This window comes from Mytilus trossulus, chromosome 2, assembly GCF_036588685.1.
Source record: "Mytilus trossulus isolate FHL-02 chromosome 2, PNRI_Mtr1.1.1.hap1, whole genome shotgun sequence".
Classification (NCBI taxonomy): Eukaryota; Metazoa; Mollusca; class Bivalvia; order Mytilida; family Mytilidae; genus Mytilus; species Mytilus trossulus.
Genome location: NC_086374.1, coordinates 8,608,662 through 8,634,070, shown reverse-complemented (window position 1 = coordinate 8,634,070; position 25,409 = coordinate 8,608,662). Strand labels below are relative to the sequence as shown.

Below are 25,409 nucleotides of genomic sequence, written 5' to 3'. Positions count from 1 at the left end.
CATTCCAATCCTTACATACAGTTGACCCATTGCTATCTGAGGAATGGAAAATTAAGTTCAGAGAAGCAAAAGTGGGATGGTAGAGAAAACAGACAAACATCCCGTAGAAATCTGGGTCAAAACCCAACATTAGGAATATATCTTTACAAGATTGCATTAAAATGAACCTCTGTAGCCAGATAATTTAAAGGTAAACCAAAAAACCAAAAGTTTAACCTAATACAGGACAGATGAACAAACGAATCAGAAAACATAACATTCCTCTACATTCAATGACGGGAGGACATAATGATAATGATGGGGTTTCAGTTAACAACAGAATGGTTTTGAACAAGGTCAGAATCTTGATACATATCCTCATCTTATTACTTTCAGTATATGTGTTGACTGAATTCATAAATGAGAATATCCCAAATTAATAGCTCTGCTTAGAAATTAATGAATTTAGTTGCAGTTTATTTTCATGGTTTGTCTGTAACTTGTAAAATCATCCAAAAAAAATCAGGGATGTTTGAAAAGGAGAAGATCTGTTTTTACCATAATGCGTTTTCTGGAATACAGAAATTACACTGCTTCATACAATAGTAACTTTTATTGCCACTTAGTATTTGATATTATTCCTATGTAATAGAAGGTATATAAATTCCAAGGTAAACCACTTCATCATAATTATCTAGAAGTAATCTGTAAAAGTCATCATCAGTAATCTATTTATAGATGTTGTTACCACTCAGGTGTAATGATCATGCAGTATGTTGTCACAGTGTGTTGATGTGCATTAAACTTCTTTGTACTTACCATAGGCTCGGGGAATTATCTGTAACAAAAAGCATGCAAATTATATAACAACTTTCTAATTAAAATTTACCACTATCACTGTTTGAAGTTTTGTCAGTTATGATGAGTATATATTTCATAATTTTGAAAGGCACTAATAATTGATTTATATTTTAAAACTTATTTAGTATCTCAATATGTTTCTATAACAAACTGTTGGTAAAAAAAATTTAAAAATTCATGAGTGTGCCAATTAAACATGAAAACATTGAGACAGTGTTTTTAAATTTAAAACTTGTGCGATAAAACAACTTTTGCTTTTAATAACTATGCAATACATATGCATGCAAGTCTCAACTTATTTTTCAACAAGGTCATTTTCCAGAAAAAAAGAGGAAAAAAAGCTATTTTTTTAAATTTATATATTCTTTTAAATACTGAAATTATGGACAGTTCAAAATAGACGATTAAATGTTCATTTTAATATAAGTCTTGCAATAATTGAAGACTGAAAAAAACCAATGATAAAACAGAATTTACTCTCAGATATCAAATAATCAATAGACCAGTAACTAATATTGCATCAATAGGGCAATAAAGGCAATGGTCTTTAAAAATCTGGTCATAAAATAGTTATAAATGATATAAAAGGAACTAACCACAGCTTCTTGTTCCAAACTGACTTGTTTTCTTATTGCTGGTCCAATATTCAACTTTCTGTCTCTAAATACCAAATTCTCCGACTAAAATAAAGAACAATATCCAGGTAATCGCTAGAATATAACAGCATTTCATTATACCCTGTTGCAACACTTGAACAGTATTTTATAAGTGTCTAGAAATCAAGGCATGCAAGCAAAAATCAGGACAATTTTGAATGCAACTAAAACTACTAACTGGGCTATATAAACTCTGGTCACAATTCTTAATCATTTTTCTTTTTTTTGTCAAAACATGTAGGCATGATGGGCTACAAGATGAACAGAAGCATAGACAGACACACTAAAAGCAATATTCTATTTCAATCATTTTCCCGACGACTACAATTTGCATTTGTTAAAACATTGTTTGAACAATAAATATATACACAAAATTATTCTGGAACATAGATTTCTTCTCCTTTTCATTTCTATTTCTTTTTAAAGCAATGATTTCTTTTAAAAAATTGTTCCAACTACCGGTATATAGTCCACTTACTTCATTTTTAATAATTCTGTCAGCATCTTCCTGGTTTTCAAAGGTAATGAAGCCATACCTATGTTAAAAACAAATTCTTTGTAAACTTCAGTAACTCTTACAGAACACAATTTTGAAATTAACAACAAGTTTAATCATGTAAATACAAACTTACAATTAAAATATCTATACTTTACATCTGGCAGAATTCCAGAATATTTTCAGACCACTACATTGTGTGCCTGTAACAATTCAAACTATCAACACAATGTGTTGTTGTTTGATGTGATAAATGCAATCAGGTTTTCACTCTGTTAGGAATACATGCATGACAGAGCTTAAAATATATTTTTGTAAATATTATTTACCCTTTAGAAACTCCAGCTCTATCAGCGATAATCTTGGAATCTTTGACCGCTCCATAAGCACAGAAGAAATTCTTTAATTCATCTTCAGTTGTCTGTAAACAATCGGGTAACTTTTAACAGAATAATCATGTCATTAAATTCCAGTTTTAATTTATATTATATGTTATAGTATGCAGATGGGACTTGATAAACATGTATAAAATGTCTACATTGTAGGTCTACAAAATCAATTGTAAATGATTAGGGTTACTGATGAGACCATATCAAGAGGAACACATGTGTACTAAGTTTCAAGTTGATTGGATTTCAACTTCATCAAAAACTACCTCGACCATAAACTTTATAACCAGAAGCAGGACGGACGGACAGACTAGAAAACATATTGCCCATAAATGGAGCATAAAAATAGTAAGACTTGTTACATACTTGCCAACTTTTGAAAGTTCCCATATGGGTTTTTACTGCACAACAACAATTTTAAAGGTTACAATTTTTAGCAACGTATTTTGCAAGATCTGGATTGTCTAGAAAAAGTGTCATATTTGTATGATGAACTTACATGCCTTTTCCTCAAGTCTGTTTGCATGATTCTAGTTATATATTAAATCGGTAGAAAAAATATACATGAAGCTAGCAGACCAGGGTTTATTTTCCAGATTAAGAATATTAGATGCTTGTTGAAATTTCCAATTTTGAATTATGCACTAAGATGGACCTTTAACAGGTTGGGAACAACACTTCAAATGAGGGTAACCTAACTGGAAGATCATCACAACCCACTGTAAAAAATTAGCACAAAAAAAGTCATTTATATTCATATTATTTGATGAAACTTTTCCCAAGAACTATGCATCTATTAAGTACTGAATGGTCAAAACATCATGTTTTTTTATCGACATAAATTTTGTCGTAAATGTAACCAAATGATGTAGAAATTGTGTTTTTTCTTCAAATTTCCATCAAATTGTAATGTTTATAGTTCCCTTATTGCCTCTCTATTTGAATAAAATAAAATAATAAGAAGAATCTGTTTCTTGTTTTGTTTTTTTTGTTTTTGACAAATGATTGTTCACTGCTTGCAAATGAATCATTATATTTATATATCTTATCTGTATATATTTTTGTTCATGTCTCCATCTCCTTATCATTTGTAAATGTATAGACAAATAAGAAAGAAATAAGCTCCACATGTATATTTGCAACATCGTAAATTAATTAAAAAAATAACATTCACTAACACTAGTACTGCATGGATTTTAAGCATTATGAAAGTCATATTTGTAGAAAGCTTAAAAAGACTTAAAAACAGTGTAAAATGTCTTGCTATTTCTTAGCTTACACAATAAAATCTAATGTATACTAACATTTACAAATTTAAATTTCAAGATTTTACTAGGAATTAATCTAACTACTAGACCTTTTATTAGTCTAGTTGCACATATTGTATGTTAACTTCTCTTAAGTTATAAACAAATTTATAATATAAACTTCAATTTAATCCTTGAAAGGAGGTCTAGATTGCTAAAATAATTTACAAATTTTAATTTTTTTATTTGTCCAAAATCATTTAAATTCATTTAATCAACATCCTTTTATGATTATTTGATTAAAATATTAATCATTTATAGTCTTTTTACAATTTACATTTTTAAAAGCAAAATAACTGAAAACAGGATAATACAAAGGGAAGTAACAAAAAAGTATTTCAATATTCCCAATACACATCCTTTTGATAACACAACGGCAGTTAGCCAGAGGTAAACATCGTTGATTACCAGTATGTTTGACACCCAAGCTGTCAAGTGAAGCCATATAATTATACATCTTCTTTGATGTTCAGGTAAAATTTAACACAGGTGTCAATTACACCGGTACAGTAGTAAGAAATGATCAAATATGGCGTCTGAAATATTTTGTCTTTTCAGACAAAATATTTCATACACGGGAGTTTTTTCTCCTAAATGGGAGGTTCACATGTATGTTACGAAGGGCATCTAATTCACATGACAAAGGAAAACCATGAATAAAGACAACACTTTATATATCCTTTTTAGTTATATAAAAACAAAATCTTCTTGTCTGCAGGATTGCAAATTCGTAACTTCAAGGGCGAACTTGTAAACAGTGCGAGTTGTCCCGATACCAAATTCACGCATGCGTAATTCAAATATCTACAGTTAAAACATCCTGTTACAAGTAAACAAATAACGTTCATGTGGATGAGATGAAATCTAATAATTTACATAAATAAAAGGGTCATATTTACGATTGTGATTGTTTTACAATCATAATTTACAAATTAAATGATTCTGATGCCTAATCATGTGTAAAAATCGGTGTCAGGAATCTAAGTTGTTTTGAAATTGTAATACACGAAATGAATGCGGCATACGGAGACTCAATGCCAATGGTCAGCCCCTTAAGTCTTCAGAAGACTTGACGTCTTCTTCCACTAATAAAATATTTACAAATGGAGGAAGTGATTCAATTGACAATAATTCTAGATTAACTTACATTTGCTGCTATGCCACCAACAAATATTCTGTTTGGAATGACTGTGCCATATTTTGGAGCATGTGTCCCACTCAAAGGTGTTGTTGATGGGGTTATGCAAGGCGATATGTCTGCTGATGTTGACTGAAATAGGAAAACAAACACTTTAACGCATTTAAGGGCATACGATACAGTTACAGGGGAGGTAATGACGTTGCTAACGTAAAATGTTAATTTCGCGACGTCAAACTGCGACATATCGGGAAAAGATGTATTTTTCGACTGATTTTTATCATTCAAACTGATTTAATTTGCAAACGAGTTCATGGACCCCTATTTTTCAAAACGGCAATTTGTTTAACTTTGCAGGGAGATTATTTGACCCAAATTTTATAAATCTGTAAATAGAGGATTTTTTTTTAATTTTGATATACATGCAGTAAAAAATGATGTTTTTTCCTCAATTCATGAACATTTGATAAATATGAGTTATTTCTGAATTAAAAAATGCATATTTTTTAGGATACTTGTAAAATACAGAAATTACCAATTATTTAACAAAACAAAAATTATATTTATCTTTTATAACAAAAAAGTTATGTCTTTCTTCTGAAAAAGAAATTAAGGCCACAAATCTGCATTTTGAGTAAATATACAAAATTTCGACCTCATTTTACTCAAAAAGTAGCACATGAAGGTCTATTTTTTGTTACATATTTGATTTAAGCAGGTAAAAAATAGCTTATATGCAAATTTTCATGAACTTGTAAATACAGGGTCAAAACTGTATCGTATGCCCTTAACATGTCAAAAGTATACAAGAATGTCAATTGTAAGGCCAGTAAATTGTGAAATGTCTGATTTTTGATCAACCTGTAGTGTTGGTAGCATTAAAATTGAGGACCTTATTTGCCCAAAAATAAAAATCAAGAATGTATATATAAAACACAAATTGCCCCCCTGGCAAAAAGCTTGACTCCATTTTAGAACTGTAAAAAAAACCAATTCGCAACAACATTCTATAACCCGTCAGATATCATGGTCTGACTAAGCAATAATATCTTGCAGAAAAAGACCAACCATCCTTTCTGCTTATATTATATATAGCTCCCTTTTCACTTGATTGGCTTAATGTGAAGGTTACACTGCCTATTTATCATGTATATCCCACTCAAACTAAAACCAATTTTTTTCAAGAAAATTACCAAGTAAATTTAAGAGTGATTTTATACAATAGAAACCATAAGAAGTTTAAATGTCTGAAGTTTTATTGTGTATATTAAATTTTGTTAAGGAGTTTTTTTCATTTTCAGATGGGTTAAACACAAATGCAAATTTTGACGATTCAAACTTGGTTAGAACTATAAATAGCAAACTTTTCAAATCAAATTCTTTACTTGTGCTCTGGTGCTTCTCGTCAGAAAATTGAAATGAGGCTGGAAAGTATATCACCAAATAAACTACAAAACTTTAAAACTTTCTATATCTTATTATAAATCAGTCTTGTAGTTACTTGGAAGTAAAAAAAATATTTAGATATTGATTCTATGGCCAGTTGAAATGATAGGACATTTTTTGAGTAGGAACTCACTTTTGTCCACTGACCATTGCTGATGCACATGGTCATATATGCGATTAAAGGAATAACAAAGTTATGAAAACATTTTTAAAATAGCATAAAATTCAGGGAAAGTTCATTAAACTTGTGAAAAGTGAATTTTTGATAACTAATTTCCTTATTAAAATCCTAGAACACTGGTAGTGCATGCAAAATGTATTGGAAATTGTACTTTATGTTTTCAGTACTACAACCTTGTACAAGAATTTGATTATACAGTGAGTTTTTCTAGGAATAAATGGTTTTTTTAGAAAAATACAGGGTGCAATATGTGTTGTCTTGTTATTTGTACACAAACTGGTAGGTCATTTCAACAATGAACATACTAAATTACCATCTATTAAACAAATCATTTTCTCCCTTGAGCTGGACGACTAAAGCAAAGGGAGAAAAGCAATCAAGTTGAGATGACCAATGATATTCTGTTTATCGCTATTTACCTATGACAGTGCTGTCAATTTCATGTCAATTTCATTAGCAACACATTTTGCATGACATGAAAAATTATCACAAAAAGGTCAAAGAAAAAATGCACAAAATAGCAATAATAATTTTTATTGCAAAATTACACCCATAAGGGTCAAGCAATACAATCAAACAATTTCATACAATACAATGTAATGTAATACCATACAATATATACATTTAGAATAATAGAATATATTTTAAGAGTTCAATTATAAATTTATGTATAAAACACCATCATAAGCTTGTCCAACTCCCTCAGTTCTAAAGACTGCTTAATGAAGTCTCCAATCATTCCAATATGACAATTATATATTGTTTTTATCTTTATTTTTCTATTTAACTTACTTTCTGAACAAGGATGAATATTTTCTAAATTTTAACCCGAATACCAATAAAAATAGTCATCTCAACTGGTCTTTGAGTACAAAGTCTAATGCCAGAACTATTCACATTCAGTCTTTAACATCCATTTTTACAAATGATTTATTATCATGAATGTTAACGAATTCTGTAAAAGTTAGGCCACGGTTTTTTTATTTGTTGGTTTACAGATCCGCCGACCCGATTTTGCCGATTTTCAGAATAAAAATAAAATTGACTTTTCATGCTTTTTTATACCCACCGACCCTTATAAATGCATTATCCCTTAAAAATAATTAAAATTTTCTTTTTTTATGAAATGAAATGCATTAACCCTTTCCCCGACGAGTCCTGGTATACCGGGATTCATGCTTCAAACAGCTGATAATGAGTTCCGTTTTACCGGGATCGGAATACCTCTTTTATATTTCCTGCTCAAACAGTGCAAACATGAGTTACCTTTCTTTGATGAATAACCCGGATAAAAGTGTAAATATAGCGCTTCTGTTTGTTGAAAACCGTGTCAAAATCAGAGGAAATTTATGGAATTTACGAGAATTTGAAATGAGGGAACATTTTTTTTGAAAGAATATGGAAAAATTGAAGCCAAACTAGTATACTTTTTTACATTTGAAATGTCGTTTTATGTACAAAACACTTACAATGGACATCGTTCAGTGTGAGGAATTTGTACAGCGTCATAAAAATTTTCAAAATTTTGTCGTTTTGGGTTAAAAAATTACGATTTTGTGGTCAAAGAGCAGAATTTTGAGAATTTCGACTAGAAAATGGCGAAAATTTGAAAATATTTTATGAAGAAAATATTATCAGAACATGAATCAAACTGTGAACATGGTGTTAGTGAATGAAATAAATACACAAATAACTACAAACAAGTTTTTATTGACATTTATTATGAAGATCTCCCACTTGATGAATAGTAGCCAGGGAAGCCATCATCTCAGATTAGCTTCTGTCTGGACAGCAATCGGTGAAAGGGTTAAAATGCGAAAAGGTTATTATTAAGATTTTTTTTGACAAGTTACTATTTCATTTGGACAAGCAAGTTTTGGTATGTACTTGTGTACAGGACCAGTTGGAAAAATTTTTATTGTAGAGGCCTGGAACTGTTAATATATCTCTATCATGACTACTTTTCAATTTTTAAATATCAAATTGATGAAAACATTGTATTCTTATAAACATAATAAAGATTATCACAATAATCACCAAATTCAGAGATTTCTAGAACTGATATTAAATAAATACACAACAGTTTAATGTAAATCATGAGAAAGTATTTTTACTAAATACCAAGAGGCAAGTGTAACTTTTTTTTCAATCTTGATTCTCTACTATAATGTACAATTCAAAAATTTGTAAGAGTTCCACGGAACCCAGTATCTTGCCAACTTTTGCTGTTACAATGTAATCGCACACCATCAAAAAGGAGGAAAATATTCAATAAAAATATTCCTCTGGATATTATCTTTTGATAGTAAGAAGCTTCTGTCAAAGTTTGGTACAAATCCAGGATATTTTATCAATCTTGTATCGTTTCAAAAACTTTAACTGCAGACTGTATGTAGCAGTCTTCACGCTAATCTGCAAAATCTACAGGCCTGCAGCTCAATTTTTAAAAAGTTTTAGTTAGATTCTGTTAGCCAGTAGATCTGATTTTTACAAATTACAGGCCCGAGAGCAATGTTAATTACCAGCCTGGGCTGCCACTTGGTGTGAAGACTGATGTAATGTAAAATCGAAGAAGTCCATTTATAATAATATATCAAGACAGTGAAATACAGGAAAAATGGAAATTTATTTTTACATAATTTACTATCTTATGATCATAAACAAGCTTCTGTCAAGGTTTAGTACAAATCATTGATAGTTTAAGAAAGTTATTTAAATTTTAAAAACTTAAAGCTTTGAAAACTTATTTCAAGTTTTATCTTATTAAAAATAGTGGACCCTGAAAAATTGGAGTAAGACTTGATTGTTCAGATAGTAATTTAATAATGGCTAACAAATATACAAGTGATATGGCCCTAGCAATGTAACGTAATAATCAATATCCCGAAGGTTTGTATGGTGTTTTCCCGGAATAATCTAAGGTATTACATTCCTCCTTAGCTTTGTATAAACTTAAGAATATAAATGTAAAATAAAATGTGTAAATAAAGTTTGTATACATGAATTAAATTGTAAGTCTTTCTATTGTTCTCTTTGTAATGTTCACTTATATTATGTTTTAAGCTACAGAGATGCTTGTCATCATCTAACCCTAGTATTGCCACTTTTTTACATCTTTATGATCATACAATTAAACCCATACTATTATATGGCAGTGAAATATGGGGAATGTTTAGAACAGATTCAGCTGCTTGTAAGAAAGTTAATGATTATATATTAGAAAAAGTCTTTGGTCAGGATTCTTCTGAAAAATCTCACACCAAATTTATGAAATACATTCTTGGTGTAAACAGAAAGTCAAGTAATATAGCTGTAATGTCAGAGCTTGGTAGATTTCCTATGTATTTTACTATAATTTTATCAATGTTAAAATATTGTCATAGACTGGAACATTTGACAGAAGGACTATTATATGATGCGTTTATATGTTGTAAACAGTTACATAGCTCTAATGTAAATAAATGGAAATATTAAGAAATTAAATGAAGATATTAGTGACAACATGAAAAAAATAAACTAGAGGCTCTAAAGAGCCTGTGTCGCTCACCTTGGTCTATGTGCATATTAAACAAAGGACACAAATGGATTCATGACAAAATTGTATTTTGGTGATGGTGATGTGTTTGAAGTTCTTACTTTACTGAACGATTTTGCTTCTTACAATTATATCTATCATGAACTTTGCCCATTAGTAACAGAGAACTATATTTGGTAAAAATTTACATAAATTTACCAAATTAATGAAAATTGTTAAAAATTGACTATAAAGGGCAATAACTCCTTAAGGGGTCAATTGACCATTTAGGTCATGTTGACTTATTTGTAGATCTTACTTTGCTGAAAATTATTGCTGTTTACAGTTTATCGCTATCTATAATAGTATTCAAGATAACCAAAAACGGCAAAATTTCTTTAAAAATTACCAATTGGAGGGCAGCAACCCAACAACCAGTTGTCCTATTCATCTGAAAAATTCAGGGCAGATAGATATTGACTTGATTAACAATTTAACTTCTAGTCAGATTTGCTCTAGATGCTTTGGTTTCATAGTTATAAGCAAAAAACTGCATTTTACCCCTATGTTCTATTTTTAGCCGTGGCGGCCATCTTGGTTGAATGGCCAGGTCATCGGACACATTTTTCAAACTAGATACCCCAAAGATGATTGTGGCCTAGTAGTTTCAGTGGAGATTTTGTAAAAGATTACTTAGATTTATGAAAAATGGTTAAAGATTGACTATAAAGGGCAATAACTCCTAAAGGGGTCAACTGACCATTTTGGTCATGTTGACTTATTTGTAGATCTTACTTTGCTGAACATTATTGCTGTTTACAATTTATCTCTATCTATAATAATATTCAAGATAATAACCAAAAACAGCAAAATTTCCTCAAAATTACCAATTCAGGGGCAGCAACCCAACAACCGATTGACCGATTCATCTGAAAATTTCAGGGCAGATAGTTCTAGACCTGATAAACATTGTTATCCCATGTCAGATTTCCTCAAAATGCTTCGGTTTTTGAGTTATAAGCCAAAAACTGCATTTTACCCCTATGTTCTATTTTTAGCGGTGGTGGCCATCTTGGTTGGTTGACCAGGTCACGCCACACATTTTTTAAACTAGATACCCCAAAGATGATTGTGGCCAAGTTTGGATTAATTTGGCCAAGAAGTTTCAGAGGAGAAGATTTTTGTAAAAGATTACTTTAATTTACGAAAAATGGTTAAAAATTGACTATAAAGGGCAATAACTCCTAAACGGGTCAACTGACCATTTTGGTCATGTTGACTTATTTGTAGATCTTACTTTGCTGAACCTTATTGCTGTTACAGTTTATCTCTATCTATAATAATATTCAAGATAATAACCAAAAACAGCAAAATTTCCTCAAAATTACCAATTCAGGGGCAGCAACCCAACAACCGATTGACCGATTCATCTGAAAATTTCAGGGCAGATAGATCTTGACCTGATAAACATTTTTACCCTATGTCAGATTTGCTCTAAATGCTTTGGTTTTTGAGTTATAAGCCAAAAACTGCATTTTACCCCTATGTTCTATTTTTAGCCGTGGCGTCCATCTTGGTTGGTTGACCGGGTCACGCCACACATTTTTTAAACTAGATACCCCAATGATGATTGTGGCCAAGTTTGGTTTGATTTGGCCCAGTAGTTTCAGAGGAGAAGATTTTTGTAAAAGTTAACGACGACGGACGACGACGGACGACGCCGGACGCCAAGTGATGAGAAAAGCTCACTTGGCCCTTCGGGCCAGGTGAGCTAAAAATACAATACAAAAGAATTTTGGAAATTATTTAATAAGGGACAAAAGTAATATATCTATTGGAACATTATTTGATTTTTTTAAAGATTTGAATAAGAACAAGTTTGAAGATGAATTTATTATTGAAAACGATGTGAGCTCACCTTGTGACGATGACACACTTAATTGTGTAATTACACGAGAAGAAATTTTAAAAGCTGTTAAAAAGGCGAAGAATAATAAATCGCCTGGAGCAGATCAAATCATTAATGAATACATTGCTTCATCTTTAGACAATATGATTGATATTTACACACAATTGTTTAATCTTATTTTTGATACGGGTATATTGCCGGAAGCCTGGCTTGTTGGTAATGTGATACCAATATTTAAGAACAAGGGGTGTAAATTAGATCCAAAAAATTATAGACCGATAACTTTTTTTCGTGTTTGGGGAAAATATTTACATCTATTCTTAACGACAGGTTGGGAGTTTTCGTTGATGAACTGAATATATTAAATGAAAATCAAGCCGGCTTCGGACATGGGTACTCTACAACAGATCATATTTTTTCTTTATATGCACTTTTTGAACTTCTCAGTGTTAAAAATAAAAAGCTCTTTTGCGCTTTGTAGATTTTGAAAAGGCGTTTGATTTTGTACACCGAAATTCTTTATTATATAAACTCCTTATGAATAATGTAAAAGGAAAGTTTCTTAGAGTTGTTAAAAATATGTATGATGATGTTAAGTCACGTATTGTACATAATAATAATTTATCTGACATGTTTGCTAGTGAAATTGGTGTTAGGCAAGGGGAAAATCTTTCTCCTTTGTTATTTTCTCTATATTTGAACGATTGACAGCAATATTTAGAAAATGTTAACATAACTGGTGTACAATCTTTAACTTTAGATATGGAAAATGAACTTAATATATACCTAAAACTGTTTGTATTATTAAATGCTGATGATACTATTTTACTTGCTGAATCAAGTTCAGATTTACAGTTACTTTTAAATAATTTTTCACAATATTGTAATAATTGGAAATCAAGAATCAATGTTAGTAAAACCAAAGTGATGGTTTTTACAAGAGGAAGAATACCCAATAATTTGAAATTTTGTATTGAAAAAGAAGAAATAGAGATAGTTAAACATTATAAATACCTTGGTGTTATTTTTTCTAGAAATGCATCTTTTTTCGAAACTAGAAAATATTTACGAGACCAAGCAACTAAGGCTATGTATAGTGTTATCAAGAAGAGCAGATTGAATCACTTATCGATTAAATGCCAACTAGAAATGTTTGATAAAGCTGTTGTACCAATTCTTCTATACGGGGCTGAAATTTGGGGATACGAAAATTTTGATATACTTGAGCGAGTTCATTTGAAATTCTGTAAGCACATTTTAAAACTTAAAAACTCGACTCCAAATTTTATGATTTATGGAGAACTTGGGAGATACCCCATTTCTTTATATGCAAAATTACGAATGATCAATTTTTGGTGTCGCCTTCTTGATAATACAAATGAAGATAAATTATCCTGTATACTATATAAATTACTATACATTAATTATAACAATTATGGTATTGGAAATAAATGGATTTTATGTATTAAGAAAATTTTTGATGAATGTGGCATGTCAAATAAATATATGGCATTGCCAAGATTATTTTAACAAAAAATGGATAAAGTTAAGTATTGAGCAAAAGCTTAAAGACCAATTTCGACAAGAGTGGTGTGCAGATTTACACCAATCTTCAAAAGGTTTATGTTATAGAATTTTCAAGACTGAATTTAAATTTGAAAAGTATTTGTCGACCTTGCCTTTTAATTTTTTATATACTTTGTGTAAATTTAGATGCGGAAATCATCGTTTGCCAGTGGAGACAGGAAGGTGGCAAACTATTCCGAGATCCGAAAGGTCTTGTAATCTCTGTAGCTCTAAAGATATTGGCGATGAATTTCACTACATTATGTCATGCAACAGTTTTAACATAGAAAGAGAAAAATATTTACCACACTATTGTAACAAAAATGCAAACATTATTAAATTTAAAAATGTATTCTCATCTGAAAATGTTGTAGAACTAGAAAAATTGTGTAGATTTATACGATATATATCATTGAAAGTCTGTCCTCCTGGTTAGAGGAACTGTAATATTATTATAATGTTATTATTTTCACACATGCGAAACAAAGATATGTATTATATATGAACTGTTATTATCTCTGTAGCTATGTACTAGTTTATGAGAATAAAATCATTCATTCATTCTAGTATAGATTATATTCAGAGAGAAATTGAATTACCAAATTTTGACCAATCAATTGGTTCTTTATGTCAGTATGTTAAAAATAAACTATGTATTAAAAGTTATGTCACTTTTTGGAATAAACTGAAGTATCAAACAATTAACTCTGAAAAAGGGAAGCTTGGTACTTATTTTTCCATAAAAAATTGTTTTAAAAATAAAAAATATTTAGAATTGCAGGACTTCAAAAAAAGGCAGTCAATTTGTAAATTAAGAATAAGTGCTCACTCTTTAAAAATTGAGACAGACAGATATTCAAAAAAGCATATAGAAAGATCTGAGCGTCTTTGTACTAATTGCTCACTTGGTAAAGTTGAAGATGAGCTTCATTTTTTATTAGAATGCCCTCTTTAAGATATTCAAAGGGACGATTTTTTTCAAGACATTTCTAACAATTGTTATAATTTTATAAACTTAAATAAATCTCCTAAATTTTTATGGCTCTTGACCCAAGAAAATGTTACTCTTATGGACAAACTGGGTTGTTATATTTGTGACTGTTTTGAATTAAGGAGATCAGGCATGAACACTGACATTTAGTCAAGTAAATAATTTGAAAATAAATACATATGCATGTATAATGTAATTTTATAATTCTTTTATTCACAATATATATGTGGTTTTTAGCTTGATTCTGACCAATGCTTATATTCCAATTATATATGTATATGCCTCTATTATTGCTGTTGTTACTAATTATGTAAATCAATTTTATCTGATTTTATGCCCTTTATGGGCCCTGTAATTTGGGAAATAAAAATATTCTATTCTATTCTATTCTATTCTATTCTTTCTTAGGCGTTCTCATCACATAAAATAATCTCTGAAGTGTTGTGGAGCACATCTGTCTCTTATTGGTCTATCCACTGGTACATCTAGTTGGTTTTCTTGATTTCTATTATTTCTCTGTTCATTGTAATGTTTTTGTCTGGTTTTCCATAGAAGTCTTACAGACCCCTTTTTTGATCTTTTGATGTCGTCCCCAAGTTATATCTTAGTAAAAATAAGTGGACCCCAGTTTTAGAAAAGTTATTCCAAATATTCAATATTTTGAATTAGTTTATCTTTTTCTAAACAGCAAAATGAACCCTTGTCCCAGACTGAGGGACATGCCCTTGTAAAGTTGGTTGAGGGATATCCCTCATTTGAGGGGGTAGTTCAAGTCCAAATAATAATGACGTCTGGCAAGGCTATTTTATAAGACGTCCAAGAATTTTTTTTAAATCGCCTTGACACATCTTAATTATTTGGACCAGGGGGGTCCAAAGATATACAAGGCAACACAGTTCTATAGTTGGTCCAAAATAGCCAATAAACCATAGCCTGGTGTAATATAATGGTTTGCTACTATATTCTATATATAACTTTGAACCTGTATATATATTTCTAATCAGAGGGCTTGTAATAAGCATTTGATCATTAAAATATGACAGAGAGCATGCACAGTAGCTGTCATTTAGAAACCATGTAGTAAATAATAACATCGAATATATAGACTATCACTTCTATGTCAGGAAATATGAGTTTCTTGTCGAGAAAAAACTCTCTGAGCATCCAGATTCTTGACACTCAACGATTGCCATGATAAAAATAAACGACATTCCAATGTGTAAATCTTCATTTTCAAGGAAAATCACACTTTTTCTTGAATTAAAGTACCACACCAATGGATTCTATAAATCACAAAATATATGAATCAAGGTTATTGATATGTGAAATCTTACCATTTTCTGTGATCTTTTAACTTTTCCAAGTTGATTCTAAGTCAACAACAGCCGATGATCTGCAGCCGAATCTAATCAATGTGTGCAAGAAAAGTTTTTGGAATATTCCAAACTAAAAGAGGGGCGATGTGTCATTCAGAACATTTTAGTATGTCTAAAAATACGTTAAACGTAAACTGTTGGACTTTGAAGAAATAATCATGATAAAATTTATGCAATTATCATGATATTTGAATATCATTTTTATTTTTGAACCTCTGTATTTACTAGTTTTGAAATAACAAAGCACCACCATCCCATCAGGAATGGAATAATCTAATCCTAAGTGACGGATGATTTCGCGCCTGCTGAGCAGTTATCATTCCCCAAAATTGTCCAGGTGCCATGCAGTGAACTCCCCTGGCAATATCCATCCACTACATAGTCCACACTTAAATCGGTTTCATTGATCATATTAGGATGATTTAATTCAAATAAAATACTTTCTACCAACCAACGTAATTTAGTTTTACTTTTTATAACACACGAATGTTTCAAAAGTTCCCATTTTAAAAAGTCTTAAATAAATTAAACAAATATATGTAGATCTACAGTTTATGAACAGTACTACCATGCAGAAAAGGGGGGGGGCTACATTAAAAAGCCATGGCATTGTCCGTGGTCATCACAATAATCTAGAGGAAGAGGACGACCTGCGGGTATTCAACACATTGACCAATCATTCAATGAGTCCCGACTCTTGTATACTCAAAATATATGTATTTGAGCTTAATCGAGTGGACCGATTCTCAACCAAAAACCGCCCGTGAAAAAACATAACCGCCAAAACACTACGAAAGGGCCGGGGAACCCCTATTTGATAACCATTGTAATTGCATTCACTGGTATAACTTTCCTAACTTAGGCATGGATTGTTCAGTTCTCAGTACTACCACATACAAAACCTGATTAAAGTATTGTGTGTATCTGATTTTGACTGAGGAACAAATTGGTTAATTTCGAATTCAACGCCAATTTCAACACTATTATACTGACTCTTTTGTGAACGAAGCCAATAAAATCTTCTACCCTATACACCGGGTAGAACGCCACATGCATGCGGGTGTGTATGTTAGTTATGCTAACACGGTCTGACGGTTTTAAAGCGAAGGAAACGATCAAGGTATTGGTAAGTTCAAGTATCAAAAGCTCTTTTTTGAAAAAAATTTGTCTCAAATAATGTCACGGTATTACACCTCATAATCTACAACTCTTAAAACTAGAGCATGCGAGGTGTTTGATAAAGCAAAGCACTTTCACAGTCAAAACGTCTGATTCTGCTTCCTGGGAATATCTCACAGGCACCTGTGTCCCAAAAAAATTTCCTATATACCTTAACATTAAGGTAGGCCTATATAGGGAAAAAAATGTGAGACAAGTGCCTGTGGAATATCTGAGGGAAATATATTATGATTCGGTTCCTATATACCGCGTGTATTTACATTATTTGCTTCTAACAATTTTCACCGCTTTAAAACCGCCACAATTAGGAAAACTGGCCCGTGAAGCAAAAACGAGAACAGCCTTCGTTGACTTGTATGGGTCACACATCAGATTGCAAGGACTATTTGAATGGAAATAAAGAACTATAAGGGTATAATATACCGTTAATTCTGAAATTTGTTTTTCTTTTCTTTCTTCAGTCATATGAATCAGTCCGAATTAATTGTTTCATGTATCTCTCTCTGAAACTCGCAGAGATTTTCACATTACATATATTTGACATAGTCGGCTATAAGAGGTCCCGAAACGACAAACAAGCAAGGACTGGATTTAGTGCCGAGTTTATGAACTTCGGTCCTTGCTTGAAAGTTGGTGCAACATAAGAACAAACTCTAAAAATTAATATATCCCAGCTTAAATTATTAAGTAAAGTCAAAATTCAGAATATGTTTATCGTAAAACATCGAATTATAACACAACTTGATAAACATAAAAAAATGTAAGTACTAAAATAAACAGTACATGCATGTGCGTTATATGTTTTATATATGGTATCAATGACTTCAAGTGTCTGCTTAACAAATCGATTTTCCTATCAATTATACCTCTAATCACATGCAGGATGTTATGTCCGGATATTTGTCACAATCAGTTATAATTATATCCAGAGATAACTGCATCTGTTTATGGACTAAACCTTTACTATGTATTTTACAATGCACATTTTGTTGCATATTGTTTTGTTTATTCATTTCGTGCATGCCAAACCAGGAAAACGTAAGTGCACTTTTATATTTAAAAAGAAGTTGTGGTATGATTGTCATTGAGACAACTCCCAACAATAGACCAAATGGCACAGAAATTAACAACTCAGTACAAATTAAGTCACCGTACGGCGTTCAACAACGAGCAAAGCCTTTACCACATAGTCATCTATTATAGGCACGGAAATTTCATACCATAACTATAGCAGTCTAGTTGTATGTAAGTTCCGGACCATATGAGTATTGGGACCATACGCGTATGGTCATTACCATATCGGTATATACTCATATGGTCCGACCACACGCGTATGGTCGGGGTAATTAACTCTCGGTTACAGTTTACTTTTAATACTTCTAAACTCTTCATATGGTATATGACCGTTCATTAAAAAGACGCTATCATATATGCAATTGTATTATTATTTTATAATAAAAAGATAAATTGTAAGCTAAATAAGAATAAGAAGTTTCATATAGTTAATTTTACTTATTTGTCAAATTTATATACATTTTATATCGATAGTTATATCATATCATATCATATCATATCATGTACAGGTGCCAGTGCAGATAAACACGTGTGTGCTGATTTACGGATATCGGTGTGCTATGAGGTCGGTCTTGAATGCCTCATAGTCATCAATGTCCAATAAGCTAGGCGGTAGCTCATTCCAGTTTGTGATGGTTCTTACGAAGAAGCTATGTTTTCTTTGTTCAGAACTTGATCCTAATCTGACAAATCGTCGTTGATGGAACTGACGCGTCATTCTTGCTGGTGTCATCAAGTATTCTGGAATCTGAATAGCAATAAGTTGGTGGATTACTTTGTGAAACAGGACGGTAAACGTGATGTTTTTCGTCTCTCTTGTAATTGTGGTAGTTTTAGGTCCTCTAATAAAGATGTTACTATGCCCGGGTCTCGAGAATACTCATGCCTGATGCATCTGGCTGCTCTCCTTTGGACCATTTCTAGCTGTTGTAAGTGTTTTTGGAGATGCAGGTCCTAGACACTGCTAGCATATTCTAGTGTTGGACGTACATGGGGTATGTATGCCTGACGCTTTATATTCATTGGGCATTTACTAAGATTCCGTCGTATAAAGCCTAAAGTTTTATTTGCCTTTGTAGTGATATTTCCGATGTGGTCATTCCATGATAAAAGCCTAGATAGCTCCACTCCTAGGTACGGATTGTGGTTGACTGTTCCAAGGATGTGTCCCTCCATTTCATATGGGTAGATTATTGGTTGTCATCCTGTTTTTATACGTAATGCAAAACATGTTGTTGGATTAAATATCATGAATGACATTTTTACGTTTAGCTGGTTGTGTGTATGAAGGCAAACACTATAAAGTTGGTGAAAAGATAAACGACTACGGAAATTATGGACTTCAGTGTGGAAAATGGGGAATAACAGCTTGGGAGAATTATCAAGGTATTTATTTAAAAACTTTGCAATGTGGAAAAAATAGTTAAAACATCAAATGTTTTTTTTTTCATTTTCTAAAACTGTTTAAATGGCAGTCAAGTGAAAAGATATAGTGCCTTGTTTGTATGTGTGTCTGCTCTATGGTCTGGTTGTTGTCTCTTTGACACATTCCACATTCCCATTCTCACTTTTATTTATTATCTGGCTTGATTATGTGGAACGGTCAAAATTGTAAAAAAAAAAGAAGCACAAAAAGTACATAAAGTACATAAAACTGACAAATACCGAGGAGAAGATATTATGATAGCAGTCCTCTTTAGCATGATATTTAGTAAATATTGAGGATATTTGTAGGGCGTTGTAGGTTCATCCTCACCGAGGCAGGTGCTATACGAAGAATACATGTCTGTAAGGTATTCTTTTAAAAACGTATAAAGAAATGATAATGTATATTATTCACCTACAAGTTTCCTGCATTTTTACCTATCAATTCGAAGTTTGTTGAAGTTATATGTATACCACATCTATACTTATATCTTTATACATTTAGTTTGTTGTGACTTTTAAATTTTTCATTTTAAGACGAATCACAGAACCAAAAGTCAACTAAACCCTCAACATCATCAACAGAACCAACAACACCCAAAGAAGAAGGTGAGGTACATATAAATATAGTATACACACCAAAGGGGGTATAGGTCCAATGTTCACTTAATTTGTTTCCAATCACCACTGCGGGTAAGGTTATCCTGCGAGAGAATGCTCTGTGTCTTCCGTTAACAAAGATGGAAGAGGAGATTTTTTAAGGTTTCTTTGATAACATACAAAAAAAATATGGTTGAGATGTTTGAAGTTCTTGCTTGCGGGTACAAAGGAATGCAGCTTTTTTCATAACAAAAAGTACTCATTTTAGAATATCTGCAATTAAGACATAAGATTTATAACTTTTAATGTTTTAATAGCCTCTGCGACCACAGTTTGTTTTTTCCTCCCCCATTTTTTTTGGGGGGGTATTCCTTTAGTTTATACTATCAAATTCTACAATCAACAAAACAATAAAATATGACAAACGTACAAATACCGTAAAGGTTCTTCTCTTGGGACATGTAGCACATATAATAAGTGTCTTATGTTCTTTGTGCCAGCTGTTTCCCGGAAAATACCTAATAGCTTTTATTAATTCATATCACTATATATTTTTAGACATGTGTATATATGAAAACAAGTCATACAGAGTGGGTTCTCTTATAAAAGACTATGGAACCTATGGACTTGCATGTGGATACTGGGGTATCTATGCCTATAACAGCAAGTAACAGGTACATCTCATATTTAATATTTACTTTATATTTGTAAATGCTAAGTTAAACATCTGAGATAGAGTTTTAAAATACAAATCCCATGCAGTAATGTAGGATATTAAATATATACTATAAAGTCGAATGAAATTTCAGCACACTAGGCTACATGATTATGGAGGTCACCCTTTTCATTTGATACCCATCCATGACATAAATATGTTACATGCACAACAAAAAGCAAAGGAACAGCGCTATCTTTCCTGTTCTCCAGCTTGTTTTATAATTAAATCGTATGCAACAAATGACTTAGTCACTTTCAAGAACTAAAAATATCTTTGGAAGTAGAAATTTTCTACAGTGGGTCAAATAATACCCATTCCGTATGAAATAGGCGTAATAGTTTGAAAACAATAAAAGATCAAGAATGTTAACCTATTGATGTAGATATACATAGGATCAAAGTTATGCATTCAAATTGGTTTATATGAGTCATTTAACATGTTAATAACAAAAATAACGCTTTAAAGACATAATAACTGCGATCATTTATCAAATTTTCGACAATTCGACAAATCATTCTTTGATCATGCATGGAATTTTTTTCACTCACAGGGTTAAAATCTAACATTTGTCAAATTCTACTGGAAATTGAACGAATCCGGATTATATACTGAATCATTGTTTCACAATTTTACATTTACTTACTTTTCATTGAAATAAAAAACGACACTGCAGTAGCAAATATTTGACGAAAAGACCAAATCATCGAAGTTTTCATATCTTGATAATGTATTTAATATGGTGAAATGATTATAAGTACTTATGTATACTGACATGTTCTTAATTACAGACATGTAAATTATAAATTATTTTATATGTAAAATTTGAGCAGTAAAAATGTGGGTGTTCTTGTCATAATTACTACAAACAGTTACATACGAATAGAACATATCATATGAATAAACCGGAGAGTGCCACGCTCTTTGCATGTTAAAACCCCTTATATACAACAACTCTTTGAGGGGTCCGTAGGTGTCCTGTTGCAAAGCTAAATTTCTGTCCCTATCCAATGTATCCTCATTTTACAGTTGCAGTCAAAATTTCCCCGGATGGCCTCTATTACTACAAGACCTACCTATGGTATTTATTGTTAATTGTTCGCATCCTGAACAAGCATGAAACATTTGCCACTGGACGTTTAACTACTATATGATTGATTGATTGATAGATAGTATGGTGCTTAATCTCAAAGGGCAATAACTTCATGCCAGGATTATTTCAATGTTCTTCTATATATTAAGATGTGATTTTGAATAAAACAACGTTTTCACCTGAAAAAATGTTAAGAATTAATATTCATTGCACGAATTGTCACACGTGCAAAAGGTTACCACTTGATATGAACTTCACTTGATGTCATGTGCTTATAAATCGTATAATTATGTTGGTTTTTCGTTTTAGTAGAAAATTGTCATTAAATACACATTTTCGCGAATCATTTGAATACAGGATTAGCTGCATTTGTTTAGGGAAATATTTAGTTACTTGACTTTTGCATGAAAAACTAACTATCGGATAATAATAATAATAATAATAATAATAATACTAGTTGGTTTTTTAAAAGTCAATAAAACACATATTTACATTATATAGATATAAGAAGATGGTATGAGTGTCAATGAAACAACTTTCGTCCAAGTGGCAATTATAAAAGTAAACCATTTTATGTCAAACATAAAAAAAGAAGAAGATGTGGTATGATTGCCAAAGCCTGAGACATGGCTTACATCGATCAGCAAGCTATAAAGGGTCCCAAAAATTACTAGTGTAAAACATTCAAACTGGTAAACCAACAGTCTTATATCGGCTTTACTTAATCAAAAGAAAGTTATATAATTATCAAGGAAGGTTAGTACGTGTTGTAAACTTGACAGATGTGCTGAGTCGTGTTTCAAGCGTTCTGACTCATGAGAAACATTAGGCCGGAAGTCAATCTTGACACTAGGACGTAACTTTCAAACCGAACTGTTCACTCTAGTCATTGTTCTTACTCTGCCTATTTTTAAAACACAAAAACACTAAGTTTAACTATTTTGAAGTCTAAGACGTCACATCGTCACGACAGCGTTAAAACAAAAAATCTGGACTGATGTTTTTACAAAATGTCACGCTACAAGCGTTTCGCAATCTAATTATAATTCTGGTCCTTGATATCAACTCGCGTGCTCGTATAGTCATGCGACTGAAACGAAATCAGAGAACTATATTTACAAAATTGAGAAAAAAATCAATTTTGTCAATTTTGTCTCACAAAACTCAATTTTGTCTCACAAAACTCAATTTTGTCTCACAAAACTCAATTTTGTCTCACAAAAATGATTTTTTTCGTCACAAAAATGATTTTTGTCGACTTAATTGAATTTTGTCGTCACAAAAGTCAATTTTGTCTCATAAAATTGATTTTTTTCGTCACAAAAGTGAATTCTGTTGTCACAAAAATGAATTTTGTCGCACAAAATTGAATTTTGTCTTCACAAAATCAACTTTAATTTTGTCTCACAAAACTCAATTTTGTCTCACAAAACTCAATTTTGTCTCACAAAACTCAATTTTGTCTCTCACAAAACTCAATTATGTCTCACACAATTGACTTTTGTGTTTTAATTTCCATATCAGGTAACAAAAGTCAATTTTGACATGAATTTTGTCATGACAAAACTGAATTTTGTCGAATTTTGTCTACACAAATGAATTTTGTCATCACAAAATTGAAGTTCTCATAAAAGAAGTCTGTATCACATAGTTTTGTAAGACAAAATCATGACAGAATTGATTTTTTTACAAAACCACAAGAGTCCCATTCGGCGCCCCGTATACTTTGCCAAAAGAAAATAAGGCTCTATGTTGAGAAGAGTAAATGAAAAAAGACAAATTAGGGGGGTATATAAGGAACCACTGAAGCATGACTAGAGGTGGCCCCTCTTGGAAGTCAGTGGGTCCCAACTTGTGAAAATTTGCTGGATCCGCCACTGGACATGATACCTGAGTATGACTTGTTTGTATCATTTCAGTTATGTGTTCCTTTGTCCCACACAAATATATGCAAGCAGGGTCCTAGCTGACATGTTACTTTTATATAGACATTAAACAAGAAGATGTGGTATGATTGCCAATGAAACAAATCTCAGAAGACACCAAAATGAAACAGAAATTAACAACTAGGATCAACTATAGGTCACCTACGGTAAAACCTATACCGCATAGTCTGCTATGAAAGACATTAAAATGACAAATGTAAAAACAATTTAAACGAGAAAATTAACGGCCTAATTTAAGCACAAAATAATTTTGGTGAACAAAAATCTATAATGTTGCACAACAAAGAACGACAACCAGTGACTTGGGACAGGCACTTGTATACATACAAAATGCGGCTGGGTTAAACTCGTTGGAAGCCGCTAACCCTCCCTAACCTGAAACAGTGGTTTTACAGTACAGCATACGAACAAACTATAAAAACCAGTTGAAAAAGGCTCCACTCATCAGAAAGATGCAAGTAGAAATACAGATAACAAAAAAATGTTGGCGTGACCTGGTACTTGTTCATCCCAACAACAAAAAGACACTCAGTACATATCTGAGAGTACTGGCAGTTACTGCATGGGCTAGTTCAAAGCCAATAACAACTATAAATAGACTAAAATAAAGAACTTATATCTCACCTGATATATTTTTTCCAGATGTATAGTGTTTTCTTTCAAGATTTCTTGACGGTGCAGATTTCTTCTCGTCTTCATCTACGCGAATTAATGTGCATGACAACTGTAGCGTTTTCGTAAATGTCTGGATCCCATTTCCGTTGTTTTTGTGTTGTGCAATAATTTATTTTAATATGTGTTGAAGGTTCCTTTTCATCTGCTCTCCCGTGAGTTATGGTGTAGGCTATTCCTTTTCAATATAATATATGGTTGTCCCTCGGTATCTAATCTTCTGTTTAGCACACATATCAATATAACGTTGAAACAAGTGACAAATGACTCCAATATTCTTAGAATAAATATATCAATGAATGGGTGACTTGTTTATTATTTCAGATATTAAAACTGGTAACTTTTGGGCAGTATTGAAACATGGTATGACGATGTGTCTAAAGAACACTCTCGACTCAACGACAATTTCTATCACGGAGCACATATTTGTATGTTCGTAGCCTTTTTTTTTTTTTTTTAAAGCTGTCCATATGCCTATTAACATGACTCTTCTATTAAAAACTACAATAAATCACTACAAATCATGCATTTCTTTCTTTTTTTTAAATTTCATTTGGTTCTAACACTACACATATCAAGTTAACAGTTAGAATGTGAAACCAGTATGTTCTAACACTACAAACATCAAGTATATTGTAATAATTTGAAACCAGTTTGTTTTAACACTCGTCTACACACATCAAGATGATACAGTCAGACTGTGAAACCAGTATGCTCTAGCACTACACACATCAGGTATACAGTTAGAATGTGAAACCAGTATGTTCTAACACTACAAACATCAAGTATATTGTAATAATTTGAAACCAGTTTTTTTTAACACTTGTCTACACACATCAAGATGATACAGTCAGACTGTGAAACCAGTATGATCTAGCACTACACACATCAAGTGT

The 25,409-nt window shown here is 31.7% G+C and overlaps 2 protein-coding genes across 3 annotated transcripts in view; one reads left to right on the top strand and one right to left on the bottom strand.

Annotated features, from left to right (window-relative positions):
* The window catches only part of LOC134706429 (protein boule-like), a 36,951-nt gene extending 21,058 nt beyond the window's left edge, over nucleotides 1-15,893 (bottom strand). Inside the window, exons 1-6 of one of the 2 annotated variants that reach the window (XM_063565348.1) lie at nucleotides 15,768-15,893; nucleotides 4,836-4,958; nucleotides 2,322-2,431; nucleotides 1,975-2,032; nucleotides 1,437-1,520; nucleotides 799-817 (exon numbers count right to left, since the gene is read on the bottom strand). In XM_063565348.1, the coding sequence (XP_063421418.1) occupies nucleotides 799-817; nucleotides 1,437-1,520; nucleotides 1,975-2,032; nucleotides 2,322-2,431; nucleotides 4,836-4,958; nucleotides 15,768-15,770 (397 nt within the window). In that variant the 5' untranslated portion in view covers nucleotides 15,771-15,893. The remainder of the gene's footprint in view (nucleotides 1-798; nucleotides 818-1,436; nucleotides 1,521-1,974; nucleotides 2,033-2,321; nucleotides 2,432-4,835; nucleotides 4,959-15,767) is intronic. The other variant, XM_063565350.1, reaches the window with a different exon arrangement.
* A 1,973-nt stretch (nucleotides 15,894-17,866) lies between these two features.
* On the top strand, nucleotides 17,867-24,958 carry LOC134704881 (uncharacterized). The gene is made up of 5 exons (XM_063563664.1): nucleotides 17,867-18,026; nucleotides 19,335-19,448; nucleotides 20,025-20,096; nucleotides 20,646-20,761; nucleotides 24,838-24,958. Exons 1-4 carry the CDS (start codon nucleotides 17,954-17,956, stop codon nucleotides 20,756-20,758), a joined length of 372 nt encoding a protein of 123 aa, XP_063419734.1. The 5' UTR covers nucleotides 17,867-17,953; the 3' UTR covers nucleotides 20,759-20,761; nucleotides 24,838-24,958.
* The last annotated feature ends 451 nt before the right edge of the window (nucleotides 24,959-25,409 follow it).

Coding starts and splice junctions, on each gene's coding strand:
- LOC134704881 (XM_063563664.1), top strand. CDS start 17,954: ATGTATTTTACAATGCACATTTTGTTGCATATTGTTTTGTTTATTCAT. Junction 18,027..19,334: donor GCATGCCAAACCAGGAAAAC/GTAAGTGCACTT, acceptor TTTTACGTTTAG/CTGGTTGTGTGTATGAAGGC. Junction 19,449..20,024: donor AGCTTGGGAGAATTATCAAG/GTATTTATTTAA, acceptor TTTCATTTTAAG/ACGAATCACAGAACCAAAAG.